The sequence below is a fragment of the Mirounga angustirostris genome, unplaced genomic scaffold (assembly GCF_029215605.1).
Source record: "Mirounga angustirostris isolate CCGP_5_RB_7025 unplaced genomic scaffold, mMirAng1.0.hap1 SCAF_15, whole genome shotgun sequence".
Taxonomy (NCBI): domain Eukaryota; kingdom Metazoa; phylum Chordata; class Mammalia; order Carnivora; family Phocidae; genus Mirounga; species Mirounga angustirostris.
Genome location: NW_026991723.1, coordinates 80,069,781 through 80,088,434, shown reverse-complemented (window position 1 = coordinate 80,088,434; position 18,654 = coordinate 80,069,781). Strand labels below are relative to the sequence as shown.

The following is an 18,654-nucleotide window of genomic DNA, read 5'->3' as shown; positions in this document are numbered from 1 at the left end:
TCTGTTTAGAACTCCCTCGGTTCTAGGGACATTGGTAGGCCTCAGCAATGCCCAGTTTCTCCTGGTCCATCTGTGAAGTTTCTTTGACCTTGGAATGAAGTCCCTAAATCCTTGCCATGGTCCGTGAGACCCTGCCCTGTGTGCTGGGCTCCTCCCGCGCTGCTGAGGTCAGCACATGCCTGTCTCCCTCACACCCTGTGCTTGGGCCGCACAGACTGCTCTTACTGACCCACATGCGTAGGGCCTTCTTGCGTGCTCCTCCCTCTGCCCGGAACCCCCTTTCTCTGTCTCCTTGAGTAGCAGGCCCCTCGACCTTCACATCTCAGCTTTAATGTGACCTCGTTAGAGAGGCCGTCCCTAACTCCTTCCCCAACTCGCTGGAGACCCCTGTTATTCTCTCTGATAGCAGGCACTCAGCACCCGGCCTTTTCCACTATGGGTCTTACGACTGTTTGTAATTATGTATTTTATTTATGTACTTGCTTAACGTGTGTCTCCTCTCCTCTATCTCTGGTTCTCAGCACTAAACCTAACAGGATGGTGGGTGCTCGATAAATGTTTGTTGACTAAATGAATGTATGACCTTGTATAAGACACCAGATCTGTAAATTTTGGTTGCCTTGTCTGTGACATGGGGAAATAATTTGTCTCATGCGGTTGCGACGGAGATGAAGTAATGGACGCCGGGGCAGCTGCTGTTGCTGAGACGGTGGCTAAGACCTGCTAGTTGGAGGGGGGTGGAGCTTGTAATCGGGGTGGGGGCATGCAGGGTTATAGGAGAACAAGCAGTAAGCAGGCAGGTGAGGCTAAGAAGGGAGAACAAGGGGTATGATTCGAACAGGCAGGAGACCAAGAACCCTGTGGGAGGCAGGTCAGTGGACTGTAGCTGGCCGAGTGCGGGGTTGCGGCCACTGTCCGTGGTGCTGGCTGTGTTCGGGCCTTGGGACTCAAGTTTGGCTTCTGGCTGGTGGGCTCTCTGGTCAGTGTTAAGTGCAGGGTTCACCCGTGGTTATGGCTCGTCCTTGGCCTCCTGCTTACCAGATTGAATGCTGTATGTTCTCACACCTCTGCACGTCCTGCCCGTGCCCTCCAGAGCCTGTCCAGATGGCAAGCTGGGCAGCGTAAATTTTTACAATCTTTTTGATGGCCATTTGGAAAGAGAAAATTTTGATAGTCATAAAAATAGTATTATTCTTGAGCCCAGTAATCTGTTTTGGGGAAATCTGTCCTGGAAACAACCCAGTGGAAGGAAAAAGCTCTGTGTGTGAAGCTGTTTGTTGCCACATTGTGTACCACTGTGAAAAATTGGGAACAAGGGAATGATATTTTACATTTGTTATCTCTTTGTCTTGCAACAAGTTCCTGAGGAGGGCGTTGCACAGATGAGGTTGGAGAGATCAAATGACTTGCCTGTGAGCTAGGTGTGTTGAGAAACTAAAGGAAGGCAAAGTTAAACCTGTCCGCTTTCCATGAGACCCACTGAATCCATAAACGCTCAGTAGAGGAACGGCTAAATAGTTGGCTGTGAGCCAGTTTGGTGGAACCTAGGGCAGTCATCTCACCTGATAATGATGCGTGATTCTACAAAAACATGAAAAATATGTAAGATAGAAGACTAGGCTCATAAGAACATAAAAAGATTGGTTTCGTAATCTAGTTATATTCCAAATGTTGTTTGGGGCCCAGTTTTTAAATTCTGTTATGGCTACAGTATTGTTTGTGAGTAAACAGATGTTTGCCTAGTAACTGTTTTTGTGATTTGAGGACATGAGGGAGAGTATTGGAATTAGAAATTGATTCCAAAGTGTCCTCCTCATTTTACGAACCTCGCTTAGCTGCTGCTGAGCAGAATGATCTCACATGTAGTATTGTTGAGCAGTGGTGAACTTTGGGCAGCAAGAAGTCATGGTTTTTGTGATGTCTGGGTGAGTGGTCTAATAGTTTTTGGACTTTTAAAGAGCATAAAAAAACTGATGATGGCCCAAAGATCTGTTTGTCGAGGGCTTGAGTGAGACATGGATTCCTTTGAAAGCTGTCCTCTATTTCCTGCCTGCCAGGTGCTGTAACTCATACTGTTGTCACAACACTCCTGTGAGGTAACCGATTTTTACCCTTATTTTATAGATGAGCCAACAGTGGCTCAAAGATGTTAAATAATTTTCCCAAGGTCACATGGCTCACAAGTAGTGGCACTGGGAGGTCAGTCTATTTCCAGTGACCCCAGGGCCCTTGCTCTTCGCCTTTGCTGCCTTGAGTCCAAAGATGATCTGGCGGGGAGAGCTTCAGCTTTGGGGGCCCAGGCTCTTGCAAGTCGCTGAAACTGATCACCAGAGTTAGGTGCCTTGCTTAGATTTCAGGGGAGGTGAGCCTGGTTGGAGTTGCCCTGATTCTTTTTTAAGTTGTTGGCTTTTGTTTTTCTTCCCTTCCTGATGGAGCTCTAGGCCAGGCAAGGCTTTTGACAGGGAGTGGGAGGAAGCCAGAGTGACAGCAGCTCCTTCAGAGTCTGTCCTGCTGCTGAGCTGGGGCCTCTCTCCAGCTTTGGGAAGCACCACCCATAATCCTGTTGGGACATTTCCCGTTTCAGATGACTGCAGTTCCACAACAGTCCTGGGGTTCCAAGGGCCGGGATGTGGCAAAGTACAGCTCGTGTATTACCTTACGTTTCAGCATTAAGTTTCTAAGTCGTATTTGGTGGGTTTTATTTTGGGGGTATTTGTTCCTACTATATGGTAAGCTGTTTTCAGTTTTTCCAGCTCAAGGTTTTTTTTTTTTTTCTTTTTTTTTTTTCATCTTATTGAATTTGATTCTCTTGAAGGGAAAAATACAAATGAGAAGAATATTAATATATTTTAAGTTCTTATGCCGTGCTAGGCACAATACCAAAAATTCTAATTAATTTCTTTTAATCCTATACTCGGTCTCTGAGATACGTATTCCTTTAATCTATAAAAACGAATCGAGGCACACAGAAAAATGAACTTGACTAAGGTCATACACCTAATAGGGTGGTGTGGATTGTATTCATTCATCTGTTTATTCACGCATTTAACAAACGTTGATGAAGCATCCGCTGTGTTCCAGATACCGTGCTAACACTTCAAGGGAAACAGCCATGAACAGACAGATAATGTCCCTGTCCTCAAGAAGTGGAATATAGTCATATAATCAGTGTGATGATAAATAATAGATGTGTAAATAAACGAGTACAGATTGTGAAGAGTTCTAGCAAGAAAATTAAGAGTTATATGTTCAAGAGTGACTTGGTGGAGGTTGTAGTGATGGAGGCCACTTTCGATTGGGTAGTTAGGACGGGCCTCTGAGCTGAGATGGAGAGCCTGGGACCGAAGCAGTCGCCAGGTGCTGCCCGGAGAGCCAGGCGGGCAGACGGACTTGGCGTATTTGAGGACCAGCAAGGAGGCCAGTGAGGTGGGCACATGCATGAGGGACAGGATGATAATGAGGCTGGATAGGAGGGGTGGGGCCAGATCATACAACTCTCTGTGCCCATGGCAGGGAGTTTAATTCTAAGAGTGATGGTCAAAAATCAATGGTGTGATGGGAAACAGATCTGAATCTGAAGCCTGTGGGACTCTCCTTGCATCACATTGCCTTCAAGAAATTCTTTTTCTTGGAGAGAGAGAGAGCGCGAGCATGCGCGTGTGCGTGTGTGTGCACAAGCAAGTGGGGGGATGGGCAGAGGGAGAGGGAGAGAGAATCTCAAGCAGACTCCTCACTGAGCATGGAGCCCGACATGGGGCTCCATCCCACGATGCTGAGATCATGACCCAAGTCGAAACCAAGAGTCGGATGCTCAACTGACTAAGCCGCTGAGGCGCCCCAAGAAATTCTTAAATGTGTCCAGCCAGCCAGCCAGGCAGCCATTGGGCATTTAGTAACTGTCTCTTACGTTTCAGACTAGAATGTACAAGATAAGTGTGGCTCCCAGTCTCTTGGACATGGCTTGGTTAGAGAAGCAGGTTACCAGCTGGTATAATGCAGTGTGATAACTGCTATTGTAAAGAAAGCAGAGGGTATGTGGAAACATTTAGAAGCATCCCCAGTCCAGTGTGATGGGGCTAGTCAGAGAAAACCTTAATGAGGGAAGTGGTATTAAGTGGAGAACAGGGCTGGCGTTGTTGTGGGAAAGATGGTGCCTGTATTTCATTGTGTTCACGTGGGCCTGTCTGGGGTTTGTATTAACCTTGTCAAGGCTGATTTACCTTCCTCTTGTTTTGTTTAAAACTCCTTTACCTATAAATAGGACAAATACTCTTTCAAGTGTTGTTGAGAATTGTAGCAGTGTGTACAATGCAGGTCTTCTAAGTAACCTCCATAAATATTTTATTGGTAGCTGAGTAATAGAATAAGTTTTCTCTTTATAGGAAGCATCTGGTGGAGTAGACTTTTTTGTTTGAATGAATGTTTTATGTGCTGTTTCCTTAAAACATTTAAAGGGAGGCTTTAATGAACTTACCGATTGTTTCTGGTGGCTGTTCTTGTTAGCGACAAAACTGAAAGCTTCAGTGTTAACAAGAGGGCCAAGGACAGACAGTTTGATGCAGAGTCTGCTTAGCATTTTCTTTTATCCAGTCCTAAAAATATGTTTATTGAAAAGTATTATATGCTCTTACCAATTATTTTTAAAAATGCTGTGGGGAGGGCGCCTGAGTGGCTCAGTTGGTTAAGCGACTGCCTTCAGCTCAGGTCATGATCCTGGAGTCCCAGGATCGAGTCCCGCATCGGGCTCCCTGCTCAGCAGGAAGTCTGCTTCTCCCTCTGACGCTACCCCATCTCATGCTCTCTCTGTCTCTATCTCATTCTCTCTCTCAAATACATAAATACAATTAAAAAAAAAAAATGCTGTGGGGATGTAGTAACATTCAAGTACAGCTATTACTATTTTACTATATTTCATTTTAGTTCTTTTTAAATCAACTTTATTGAAGTATAATTAACATGAGCAAAATTCACCAGTTTTAAGTGTTGGATGAGTTGTGACAAATGTGTACTCCCTTGTGAGCTGTCATAATCAAGATACATATATATGTATATATATGTATAAGACGTATATGTTTTTTTGGGTATATGTGTGTACAGTTCTAGGCTCATGTAACTATCACCACAATTAGAATACAGAACATTCCATAATGCCAAAAAATTCCCATGTGTTGTCTCTTTGTGGTCAAACCCTCTCTTTACCCCAAACCTCTGGCAGCTAATGCTTTGGTCTCAGTCCCTATAATTTGGCTTTTTCCAGATGTCTTATAAATGGCATCACACAGTAATGTAATCTTTTGAGGTTGACTTCTTTCCCTTACCGTAAGGTTTTTGAAATTTATTCATGTTGTTGTGTGTATCATAGTTACTGAGTATTAGTCCATTGTATAGATGTACACTTTATATATTCGCCTTTTGAAGAACATTTGGGTTCTTTCTAGATTTTGGTGGTTCTTATTAAAGCTGTAGTAAACATTTGTGTACAGGTTTTTGGGTGAATGTAGGTTTTCATTCCTCCAGGGTAAATACCTAGGACTGGAATTGCTGAGTCATATGGTGAGTGTAGATTTTTTTTGGGGGGGTGCGGTAAGGAACTGCCAAACTGTTATGCAGAGTGGTTGTGCCATTTTGCATTCCCATCAGCAGAGTATGAGGATTCCATTTGCTCCACATCCTCATCAGCATTTGGTATTCTCAATTCAAAAGGATTTTTTTAGCCATTCTAATAGGTACTGAAACTCATTGTAGTTCTAATTTCTGTTTTCCCCTAATGACTTAAGATGTTGAAAATCTTTTCTTGTGATTATTTGTCATCTGTATGTCTTCTTCTGTGAAGTTCCTTTGAAAATTTTTGGCCTATTCTTTTTTTTCTTTTTAATTGGATGGTTTTCTTATAATTACTTTTTGGGAGTTATTTATGTATTCTAGATACAGTTCCTATGTTGGATTTGTGATTTGCATATATTTTCTCCCAGTAGGTAGCTTGTCTAATCATTTTCTTAACATTGTTTTTCAAAGCAAATGTTTTAAATTCTGACGAAGCCCAATTTACTGATCAAAAAAGTTTTTTTAAATGGCTCATGGCTTTGGGGTTATAGGTAAGAACTCAGCCTAGCTCTAGGTCCCAAGGACTTCCCCCTATCTATTCTTCTAAAAGTTGTAGAATTTTCTATTTTACATTTAGATCTATGATCTAATTTGAGTTAACTCTTATTTAAGGTATGATAGGTTGAGGCTCATTTTTTTTGCAAGTAGATGTCTAATCATCAGATCAGGTTTATTATTTTGTAGATAGATGTCCAGTTGTTCCCACTGGCATTTGTTGAGAATGAAAAGATTGTCCTTTCTCTGTTGAATTGTATTTGCACTGTGAAAATCAATAAAAGGAAAACCTCGTTTGCAGCGGAGTTGGAGGCCAGCAGAGGGAGCTTTCAGCCCTATCACTTGGCAGTCTCAGAGCCTGCAGGAGGAGAGGGTCCTTTCCCCCAAATACTACTTTACTGCCCCAACAGGAGGAAGGAAGGTTTCTTATTCCCCACGGCAACAACCCAGCCAATGAGAGACTGTCATCCAGTGAGAAGCCGCCATACTTCCAGCTCCCAGTTTACCCCAGTGGGCTTTTCAGCCCTTCCCGGCGTCCCCCTTTCCTTGGTAAAACAGCATTTCTTGCCTTTGTTCTCTGGACTGGCCTATGGTTTTGCCACAGCTTGCTTGTCCTGGATTGCGGTTCCCTGCTATTCCTGAATAAACCCATCTTTTGCTGGTAGAAAAACTGGCAGTTTTATTTTTAAGGTTAACAGCAGCTTTGTCAAAAATCAGTTAGCTGCTCCACGATTCATTATTTGCATCAAAAATAATGATATAATGTATGGTGATTAACATAACATAATAATTAAAAAAAATGAATTAGCTGTAATTGTCTGCTTGATTGGATTCTTTTTCAAAGTTATTTTCACCCATCTAGCTCTTTTACTGTTCATATCAATTTCATAATCAGCTTGTTTCTACCTATCAGAAATCCTGTGGGCATTTTGATTGGGATTATGTTAAATCTATAGGTCAGTTTGGAGAGAACTGACATCTTTATTATATTGTCTTCCAATCCATGAATTTGGTGAATCTCTTCACTTATTTAGGTTCTTGATTTCTTCAGCATTTTGTGGTTTTAAGCATACATAATGTTTTATTAGATTTATATTTATAAATTTACAATTTTTGGCGGTATTGTAAAATAGTATTTAAAAAAGTTTCAGTTTCCAGTTGTTTGTTGCTAGTTTATTGAAATATGCTTGATATTTGCATATTGACTTTGCTAAATTCACGAATTCTAGGATCTTTTCTGTTGATTTCTTGCGATTTTCTACATAGATAATCATATTGTCTTCAGATAAAGATGGGTTTTATTTCTTCCTTTCCAAACTGGATGCCTTTTACATTGTCTAGGACTTCAAATGCAATGTTGAATAGGAATTGTGAGAGTGGATATCCTTTCCTTGTTCCCAGTGTTGGGGAAGTAGCATTGCTTTTCATCTTTAATTAAATACGTTGTTTGTAAATGTATGGGTTTTTTGTAGATACCCTTTAGCAGATTAAGGCAGTTTCCTTTAATTCCTAGTTTGCTGAGCATTTATCTTGAGTGGCTTTTGGGTTTTGTCAGATGCTTTTTCTGCATCTGTTGATATGATTATATATTTTTTTTCTTCTTAGTTTTTTAGTCTGGTGGATTACATGGATTGACTTTTGAATGTTGAATTAGTCTTACATTCTTGGGCTAAATCCCACTCATGATGTATTAATCTGCTTTTTCAATTTGCTAAAATTTAGTTGAGGATTTTCCATCTATATTCATGGGTGACTTAGTCTATAGTTTTCTTGTAATGTTTTTGTCTGGTTTTGGTATTGGGGTAATGTTGCCCTCATAAAATGAAGTGGGAAAGTTCCCTTACCTTCTGTTTTCTGGAAGAGATTGTATAGAAATGGTGTTATTTCTTCTTTAAATATTTGGTAGAAATTGCTACTGAAATCGTCTTGTTTTGGAATTGTTTTTTCTGGAAGGGTTTTAATTATAAATTCAGTTTTAAAAATAGATACAAGACTATTCTGGTTATCTATTGCTTCTTTGGTGAATTTTGATAATTTGTGCTTTCACAAAATTGTGTTATTTCATCTAAGTTGTCCAATTTATGTGCATAGAATTGTATGTATTATTCTCTATCCCTCTAATTGCTGTGGGATCTGTAGTGATGACCTCTCTTTTGTTCTTTGTTATTGGTAACTTATGTCTTCTCTCTTTTTTCCTTTGCCAGTCTTGCCAGAGGTCTGTCAATTTCATCGATCATTTGAAAGAACCATCTTTTTTTTTTTTTTTTTTAAAGATTTTTATTTATTTATTTGACAAAGAGAGATACAACAAGAGAGGAAACACAAGCAGTGGTAGTGGGAGAGGGAGAATCAGGCTTCCCACTGAGCAGGGAGCCTGATGCGGCTCAGTCCCAGGACACTGGGATCATGACCTGAGCCGAAGGCAGATGCTTAACGACTGAGCCACCCAGGCGCCCCAAGAGCCATCTTTTTAAGTAGGCTTTTTTCTGTTATTTTTCTGCTTTCCATTTTATTGTTTTCTGCTCTTAGTATATCTGTCATTTTGCTTGCTTTGGGTTTATTTTGCTCTTATTATAGCTTCTTAAGGTAGAAGCTTAGATTGTTGATTTGAAACCTTTCTTGTTTTCTAATGCATTTAATAGTGTAAATTTGCCCCAATCACCACTTTAACAGCATCCTACAAATTTTGATATATTTGCATTTTCTTTAAATTCAAAATGTCTTCTGATTTCCCTTGAGACTTCCTCTCTGACCCATGGATTGTTTAGAAATGTGTTATTTAATTTCTAAGTATTTGGGGATTTTCTAATTTCTTTCTGTTATTGATTTCTAGTTTAAGTTTATTATGGTCAGAGAACATGGTTTGATTTCAGTTCTTTTAAATTTGTTAGGTTTGTTTTATGACCCATGATATCTATGACCATGATATCTACCTATCCATGAACAAGCAAAGTGAACCTATGGAAAAGTTGCAAAATAGCCCAACAACCAACCATATATACTACGTCTAGGTTCATCAATTAATATTTTGCTACATTTGCTTTCTTCTTTTTCTCATTAGAGAGTTAATTGCTGACATCACAACAGCATCCTTAAGTACATAGCATGTATCTCTTACGTAGGACATTCTCCTGCAAAATCATAATACTATTACCTAATACAAAGTTGTCGTTCAGATTCCCTCACTTAGCCTCATGGAGCTTTTTTTTTTTTTAAAATTCAAGATTTATTGTATGTTTTCATTGCACTTAGTAATCATGCCTCCATTACTTCCATTTATTAAAAAAAGTTCCCCAACCATTTTTGCCTTCAGATTGTTGTTAAGATTTTTGAAGAGTTCAGGCCCGTTATTTTGCAAATGTCCTTATATTTGGCTTTGTCTGGTGGACTCCTTGATCAGGAGCAGGCTAAAAGTTGTGGGCAGGAACATTTTAAATGAAATTGCTTGCTTTCAGTGATTCATTTCAGGAGGCGTGGCATGTCACTTTGTCCTACCACTGGTGACATTTAATATATTCCCTTGATTTAGGAAGTGTCTACTGGATTCCTAAATTGTAACGGTACCAGGGCACTTGGGTGGCTCAGTCTGTTAGGCATCCGACTGGATTTCGGCTCAGGTCATGATCTCAGGGTTGTGAGATCGAGCCCCGTGTCAGGCTCTGTGCTCAGTGGGGAGTTTCCTTGAGATTCTCTCTCTCTCTCCCCATGCACATGCATGCTCTCTCTCTCTCTCAAATAAGTAAATTTTAACATAATACATAAATAGTAATGGTAGCTTTTCCTTTTGTAATTAATAAGCCATCTGTGGGATAATATCTTGAAGCTGGGTGAATATCATGTTCTCCGGTGATCTTTTATCTAATGCTTTTAGCACTGGTGATTCTTACCTGAATCAGTTATTACTGTAGTGGTTGTATAATGGTGGTTTTCCGTTCCTTTCATTCTTCTACATTTATTAACTGGATTTCTTTTGTAAAGAAGAGATTTGCCTCTTACTTTCCTTCCGTCTTCTTTCTTTTCTTTCTTTCCTTACTTATTATCAGTGTGGAGACATGAATTCTTTCCTCAGTCAGTATCATTCCAGTGCTCAGCTTGTCTTAAATTTGGCTAGTGAGAACCACTTAATCCTGGGTTGGTACACTTGCAGCAGAGGGAAGTTTTCTGAGGTATTTAACATTTCAGTCCATTCGTAGCCTTAGGAACTATGGGGATTAATGCAGGTACCATGCTTTAGACCTTGCTTTCGATAACCCTTCTGTGCTTATTTTCCAGCAAATCACTGAATTGAAGAAAGAAAACTTTAATCTAAAGCTCCGCATCTATTTCCTGGAGGAAAGAATGCAACAAGAATTTGATGGCCCCACCGAACACGTCTATAAAACTGTGAGGTCCCACTTCTCACTGCCACCCCTGGTGTCTTTGCTCATAGTCCTTCTCAGCAGAAATTTGATTAATATTTGTTCTCAGAGTTAGCCTGAATAGACAGAGCTGCTTTCATTTAATTTGAATTGCTTATGGGCAGCATAAAGACAATAGGATGACCTTAATATTAAGCAAAGAGATACAAGATTCATTTTAAGGGAATCTTTTCTCTTGTTTTAAAATCCAGATTCTGATTTACTGTCTTTATTTCCATTGCCTTTTCTAAATTATTTATAATTTAGACAAAAGCAGTGAAGTGGTAGAATGTCTTTGGAATTGCAGACTCCGGGTAACTACTGTTACCAACTAACCGTAGGCAGGTCACCTCAGCTCTCTGGGCTTGCTTTCAGAGGGAAGTGATCATCCCTCCGTCACAGAGTTATTTGTGTGGATTAAAATGAGATGACAGATGAAGAGCCCCAGCACACAGTCAGTGCTTGACAATCGTCATCATTGTCTTCCGAGCTTCCCTTGGCAGCCCAGAGTTAGGACTGTCAGTTTTCTGTGCTGTTAAGCGATCTTCTGGATTCCTTGTGTACTTGCTTGTAAACTGTGAGAAAAACGGCTGTTCCCGTCTGAAGTCTCAACCTGGCGGCCTCTGCCTGAGAGTGGAAAACAGAACTTGGCTTTCTTGAAAAGACTTGAGTACAAACAGTATTTCAGTGCCCAGTTTTTGGCTTTCTCTAGTAGATTAGCCATTGGCCTGGGGATTATTCCGTCTTTTCTCTTCTGAAGTTTGCACCAGTGGAAACTTTTGAAGGGGGAAAAGGACCTCTCCTTGAGTTCCAGCAGATGAACTTAAATGGGCTTGTCTTGAGGAGGGATTGTATTGTACTTCTGAGCCTTTTCAAGAATTGAAAAGCCCCCTTGTCCCTTAAGACAGTTTTTTTTTTCTGTAGTGTGGGGGTGGAAAGGCAATGAGAATATCCCATTTTCTGGAAGGGAGTGAAGATGCAATCACAATTTGAAGGAAAAACCAATAGCCTAAAACATTTTATACGTAAATATGGTTATATACTCCTAGGGCGATAGGGAGCCAAAGCATGTTAATTGCCTGCTGTGTGTCAGGCACTGTCCTGGGCATTTGTACATTCATCATCTTAATTTTAATTGTCAAGACAGCCCTATGCAGTGGAGATTATCCTCATCTTTCAGAAGAGGACACTGAAGTTCAGGGAAGATCAGTAACTTGCTTGATGTCACATAGCTACTATGAGGGGTGGATTTTGAATGTAGGCCTACTGACCTCATTGTCCTATGCTGTTTAGCTTTTTCTTTTTACACAGTCTGATTAGATGACCTGATTTAATTGTACTTTTATTTCAAGTTTTTGGATAAGTGCATGGCTCAAAATTCAAAAAAACATCAAAGGAATACACTAAAAAAGACTTTCATCCACCATTGTCTCCTAGTTCCCCAGATCTAACCGATATTATTAATTATTTATGTAGAGGAATTTTATGTATACACAAGCAAGTGTGTGTGTGTGTTGTGTGTGTGTGTGTCCCCTTTTTACATAAATGCAGGCACGTTCTGTTCTGCAGCTTGCATTTTTCTTTAACAATATCTTGGATACCCTAACAGTGGTTTAAGAGCTTCTTTATTCTTTTTTATAATGATGTTCCATTTTCAGCTTGTACGGTATCTTGATTTTTGGTTTGGAAACTAATTATCACGTGTATAAGTTTATAACTTGAGGGATTGGGCTTGAGAAAAACAGCCTAGTGGACACGTGAGCCCTCCATGCTCTTATATTCCTGGGTTGGGGTGCCAGTTAGTTCGTCAGAAAGCAGTTTAGAATATCTGGTGTCAGTCCTACACAGAAACTCTCTGCCCTTCCTAGAGTGGAAAAGGAACCCTCTGTTTGAAGGGTTTTCACAGAACCAGTTGAAGACTGATGCACTGGCACGCAGTGTCCTTTCTGCAAAGATCAGCTTCTTTTAGAAAAAGTTCGGCCTCACAGCTGACTTGTTTAGTTCCTGTTGTTGACAGTGAAGAAAATTTCGTGCCCTGTCTGCTAGGCTCTTCTCATCTGTTAGCTCATTTGCTCCTCCTCGCATCCCCCGTGTCAGATGGGCTTGTATTGTTCGTTTGACGCTTAAGTGGCCCCAAAGGAGAAACTCTGCTTTCCTCCCTCCTGGACTTGTGCTTCCAAGGACGATTACAGGCTGGTGCTTCCGGTTTCATGTTTGATGCTAGTGAAGCCAGGGCCTGTGTCTGCCTTGTTTACCACGGGTTCCCCAGTGCTGAGCCCCATGCTTGGCCTGTCACAGGTGGTGGGTATATATCTGTGACGTGACGGAAGGAATAAGTGAGCAGCCACTGACTTACGACAGTTTCCTCCTGGTAAACAGGGGAGGCAGAATTTGAACCCCTGTCCTCATTAACAGATTGGTTTTCATTCCAGATGACTTCTCATTCTGGGGTCCTTGTTCCCCCAGGACTGCTTGGCAGAAAGCTGGGAGGCATGTCCCCTGAGATTGTAAATTTTACTGGAAATGGGATTTTTATTTAAAATAATATGCATGTATTATGGAGTAGAATGTAAAATTGGCATGAATTATTAAAACCAAACAGGGGCAAGATTTCAGAGAAATCCTGGGTATATAGCAACCCCGTGCAAACTACACACTCAGACCCCAGTCTCTCCTACTTGAGTTCATCTAATATTCTGTCTGGAATACACTTGTGGACCAGTTTGGGGAGCCCACCACTGCCCCACTGTCTCACATTGCAGTCTGTTTGCCAGAGATTCTGTCTTTGGGTTCTCACGTGAGTTAGAAGCCCAAGGCCATGTGTGACTCCTTTCATTCCAGTCCGTTAAGAGGAGGATGGTTGGTTGGAGAACACTATGGTGTCCCTTATAGACCTGAGATCTTACACTGAAACGAGACGGGCAGTGATGTGGCCTCCCACTAACCATCCACGTGTTGTGGGTTTTTTTTTTGAAGCTGTAACACGTTCCCACTGCTACAGCCACCACATGCATGATTGTAAACAACCAGAAGTAATTGCCTTGGAATGGTAAAAGCAAACTGCAGAATTGCTTGTAAATTTGCTTGGCGGAGGGCAAACAATTTTTAAATCAGCCTCACTGGTATGACATTTATGCCTCAGTGTTTGAAAGCTCTGGCCATTAGAAGCTTGGGAAATTTACATAATTGTTCCAAGTCTTGAGAAATCCAGGGCTTTCTTTTGAGACCACCAGTGTTTAATAATTCCCTTCTCCCTGTGCCCTGAGGCTAATGAGGTTTTGAATCTAGCATCTGCCTATTATAGGCCCCGTGTAAGTTGGTCTGTGCTGAAAGCAGTCTCCCCACAGCAGACGTTCATGTTCGTGTGTTCCGTATTTTACGTGTTTCTTTTCTCTCCTGATCTTGACTGGAAGAACATCGAACTCAAGGTGGAAGTAGAGAGTCTGAAGCGGGAGCTCCAGGAGAGAGAGCAGCTGCTCATCAAAGCCTCGTGAGTACCTGTCATCCTGTCACCAGCTTGCAGGACGCCTGGGGTCCCGGTGGTGGAGGCTGGTGGGGCAGTAGAACACAGCCTTGCACTTTCTAAGCCAGTTTGCTCCCGCTGGGCCCTGAGGATGCCAAGGAGGTGTTCGTTTTTATTTATCTTTCACCAGACTTTTGAAGTGTAATATACTTAACGGGGAAAACGATTCCATCTTAAGGGTACAACATGATGACTTTTCACCAAGCAAACACAACTCATGGGGCTACGATCCAGATCAAAAGCCAGAACATCACCAGCCCCCCAGAAGTCCCCTTTGTGCTCCCAGAACTTAGCCTTCTCCACCAGGATAACCACTGTGCTGACTGCCGATAGCATCGTTCCTTAGTTCTGCCCGCTTCTGAACTTTATAGGAATGGACTCGTACACTATACACGCACCCTTTTGTGCCTGGCCTCTTTCCTCGGCCCTGTATTTGTGCGATCCAGCCCTGGCCTGAATTCTAGCGGTAGCTCGTTCATTTTCATTGCTGTGGAAGCCCTAGGGGCTGGCAGGGGTCCTGAGGGACTCCCATGGTGAGTGAGGCTGGGCGCGCAGAGGGTAGGGCTTTATTCAGAGTAACTCGTTTCTGTATCTGTTCAGTGCACTGGGGTTTCTTGTAATATTTTGTTTCAAAGAGGTGTTGTGCTGGAAACTGTTATTTTAGTTAATCACATAATTAATTTAAATATTTATTGAACAACAAGCCCAGTTTAGAGAATACAGTCTGTGACTCGATTAGGTAATCCATTCATTCATAAACACTTTCCGTGTAATTGTGCCGTGTCCTGAGGATTTGCAGAGACCTCCCCTCACGCCGGCGGCTCAGCAGAGACTGGTGAGCTGTATCGCACACCTGGAGTCTCTCGGAGGTACAGTGACAGAGGGCGTTTGGGGGTCCAGTGGGACACCGAAGCGTACAGAGTTTTGCTTGGTGAGCATGGAATAAGACTTCCCAGGGCTGACCCACCAAGGATGTGGCTGAAAGCTTATGCAGAAACGCTTCGTTTGTCACAGGAGCTGAGCTCCTGCTGGATATGGTGGGCCGGGAGCCTGGCATCTTTGGTTTAGGACGTAGCTGCACTGCTCTGGGCCAGGCCATATGATTCCTTTCAGTGCCACACGGCTGCTGGCTTTGAGGAGACTAGAGGTTCCTGGGCTTCTCTGAGTTATGGCGGCCTCGCACACGCTATTTTCTGAACGAGCGAATGAAGGAGTGAGGGAACGAGTGAATTAGAGTAGTAAGTTTTGTTTTGTTTGGGTTGCTGTTGCTATTTTGTTTTTGTGTTTCTGTTTTTGAAGCCCGTCGTTTCTCTGGCAGGAAGTCAAATCCACTTTACCGAGTCTGGAAGTTGGTAGTAGAAATGGAATTTGGTTTGTTTTGTCCCTGCCTGCTGCAGGTCTTGGCTAGGACTTGTTCGCAGGCATGTACCTGCAGGAACCCAAACTCACAAAGGCTGCGTGCTCTCTTCCAGGCCACACAGGGCTGAATGGTTTCAGGGTTCGTGCACCTGTTTGTATGTGTAGGTTCTCCGGGCTGCCCAAACAGACCTTTTTTAGCCTCACCAGTTTTATTAATTTATCCAGAAAATATTAAGCAGCTGTTGTGGGCTGCACCGGACTAGGTTCCCGGGGATGCAGTGGTGATCCAGACAGACACATGGGGCTTATGTTCTAGAAGGGGCGATGGTGATAAAATACTTGGAATAATAAATGTATGAATCCAAAGTGGGAAAAGAGCTGTGAGAAAGATAAGAGGAGCGATGAGTGCTAATAGAGTAGGAGCAGACCTGCAAATAGAGATGTGTGACAAGGAAGGGGCCCTGAGGAGGCGGCGCTCAGGTGAAATCCGAGGAGCCCAGAGGAATTAACTGGTGTGTGTGTAGGTCTGAGGAAATATCGGGAGTGTGGGGTGGGGTCTCCCTTTTGTCCTGGAGGGTCTCGAAGCCACAGCAGGATTATCCCAAGATAAATGGAAAACAGTCATGGGTTTTGAGCATTGGACACAATGAAAGTTTGGTTTTGTGGAGGTCACTGTGGATGCTGAGTGGGAAGTGATTGTCGACAGAGCATGAAGGGAGACCAGTTAGGAGGCTAGCCTAGGAGTTTAGGGGAGAGACTAGTGATGGAGATGGAAGGGTGGGTTAGAAAGACATTTGGTGAGGAAAATCAGCAGGGCTGGGTAATGGATGGGAAGGGGGAAGTCAGGGATGACTTCTAGATTGGGGCTTAAGATCATGAGCTCTGTTTTTAAGAATGTTTACAATGACTTAACTGTTGTGGCTTTTTCCCCACCAGCTCTTTATCGCACACACTGCTCACAGATACTAAAAATGTCCTGTTCCTGCTGCTTTAGCTTTTGCCCCGCTGACCACTTCTGCCTTCTATCCCCTCCCAGTCCGGAGGCCTTCCCTGTTACTCACCTGACATAGAGGCTCATGGTGAGTCCCACATGGCTGCCTGGAACCTGCATTTCAGTCTCTTCACAAGCTTCTCTGGCATAGAATCACACTCCCATATGTGTGCAGCACTTGACAGTTTGTTTATTTATTTATATCTTTTTTTTGGAGGGGGAGGGGAAGAGCAGAGAGAGAGAATCTCAAGCAGGCTTCATGCCCAGCATGGAGCCTGACACGGGGCTCAATCTCACAATCCTGAGATCATGACCTGAGCTGAAATCAAGAGTCTGACACTGAACCGACTGAGCCACCCAGGGGCCCCAGCACTTTACAGTTTATAAAACAGTCTTGCATCCATTTGCATGCTATCATTCTCCTGGGAGCTAGGCAAATCTTGAGGAAAACCTCAGCTTAGGGAGTTGGGGATTTAGGCCTGGAGATGGGAAGGACCGTGATGAACACCATGTCGTCAGCAGGGTGATCGAAGCTGGGATTCGAACACAAGCCCCTAACTTCTGGTCCAGCACTGTTTTCGTATTCTTTTTTTACTTTCATGTGTGTGATTCTTATTTCTTCAACATGACTCTATGTCTTCTAAAGCCGAGACAAGAGCCTTTTCTCCTTTAGCGGAATATGGGGCTTCTCAGCCATTCCACCTTTGTGGGGGCTTTGTGCGCTTTGCCTGCCATAGGACAAGCATAGTGTCTACCACATCCCTGCGAAATGTGCCTTTCCCTTTCCCCTAACTGCCCAGCACCTCCAAGTGTGTGTGTGGTACATTCTTGTGGTGGAAAAATAACCTTTATTAATGCTCTCAACTCCCTTTTACGCTTTTATGGTTGTTGTTTTTATGGTGGGCGGGGGCGGGTGGGAGATATGGGACCTGTCACAGGAAAAGCCCCTGCTTTTTCTCAAGAACTATAATTAGAATGGAAAGAATCAAGAGGAAGTGTTGACAGTTAAAAGGGGTAGTGGGGGGGTGGTATTTATAGAAGGTTCTTTTTTGTATCAGGTGAAATACTGGATTAGACCACTTTGTCCCACCCTTGCCTCGCCTTAGTTCTTGCTCTCTCTCTTGTCTGTTGGCCCAGATTCTATCAGGAGAGACAGGGTAGGGGGCGTGAACTGGCATTTATTGAGATCCTACTTTGCCCCAGGCCCTGTGCCAGGCACTTGACACGCTTTATCAATTTTACAACAATGATGTGAGGCAGCCGGTATTCCCATTTGAGTGCGGAGAAAACTGGGGCTCAGAGGAGTGGGGGGGGGCCTGCCCAGGTTGGTAACAGAGCTGGGATGGGTCTGGCTCTGGAGCCCACTCTGCCTTGCTGTGGAGTAAACATGTATGTATGCTGGCTTTTCATTGCTATATTTATCAGTTATAATAAGGGGACATTAAAAACAAAAGCAGACGTATTGTCGGGAGTAAATTTTATCTCTGTAGCTTTAAAACACAAACAAAAATAATAATTCCATTAGTAGAGGAAAATTGCACCATACTGCTGAGTATAAATTTTATTGCTACAGTAACTGTAAAATACAAAGATGATAAATGAAAAGTTGGAACATTTATTATTGGGAATATATTTTATTGGTATAACTAAAATGCAAACAAACTGAATAATACCAGTACTTGTTAAAAATTGTAGTCTGCCTCTTGACAACGTATATGATTCTGACTATAAAACACCAACGTTCGATCCGGGCCAATAGGAAGGAGATGGTGTATTTGCCCTCGCTGGGCAGGGGTTGGGGTGCGGGTTGGGGGAGGTGGGGCTAGAAGGAACCGTTCCCTAGAGGAGGCTCTGTAAGGCCCAAGGGCTAAAACCCTTGCAGTGGTTAGTGGGAATTCAGGACTGGAAACATCCCATATCCAAGGCTCAGGAAGAAAAGCCTCTAGTCTGGAATTCTTTAAGCCGTATGTAAGACCTCTTGAGGAGTGATAGAAACGACTGGATCCCTGTGAACTCTGGACGGCGCTGATGGAGAAATGAGCTGGGGGCGGGGGGGGAGCCGAGGACATTTCATGGCGTTAGTCAGGAAGTTGCAGTGGTGGTGGCTTGGTTCTAGCCAGAGGAGGACCTGTTCTCGGCTCAGAGGGGTAGACTGAGGCCTGTCATAGCATCCCAGCAGGGGCGGTGGTGGCCTCAGGGACAGCAGGCGGCGCTCGGATCAGAGAGGAAGGGGCACCTTGCTGTGGCCACCACGGTGTTAGCACATGAGTTCTCAGAGGCTGTCC

The 18,654-nt window shown here is 42.9% G+C and overlaps 1 protein-coding gene across 6 annotated transcripts in view; it reads left to right on the top strand.

Moving 5' to 3' along the window:
- Window positions 1-18,654, top strand: part of CDK5RAP2 (CDK5 regulatory subunit associated protein 2) — a 172,035-nt gene that overhangs the window by 18,885 nt on the left and 134,496 nt on the right. For all 6 annotated transcript variants that reach the window (XM_045883023.3, XM_054509379.2, XM_054509378.2 and 3 more), the window contains exons 4-5: window positions 10,372-10,482; window positions 13,910-13,986. In XM_045883023.3, coding sequence (XP_045738979.2) covers window positions 10,372-10,482; window positions 13,910-13,986 — 188 coding nt within the window. The remainder of the gene's footprint in view (window positions 1-10,371; window positions 10,483-13,909; window positions 13,987-18,654) is intronic.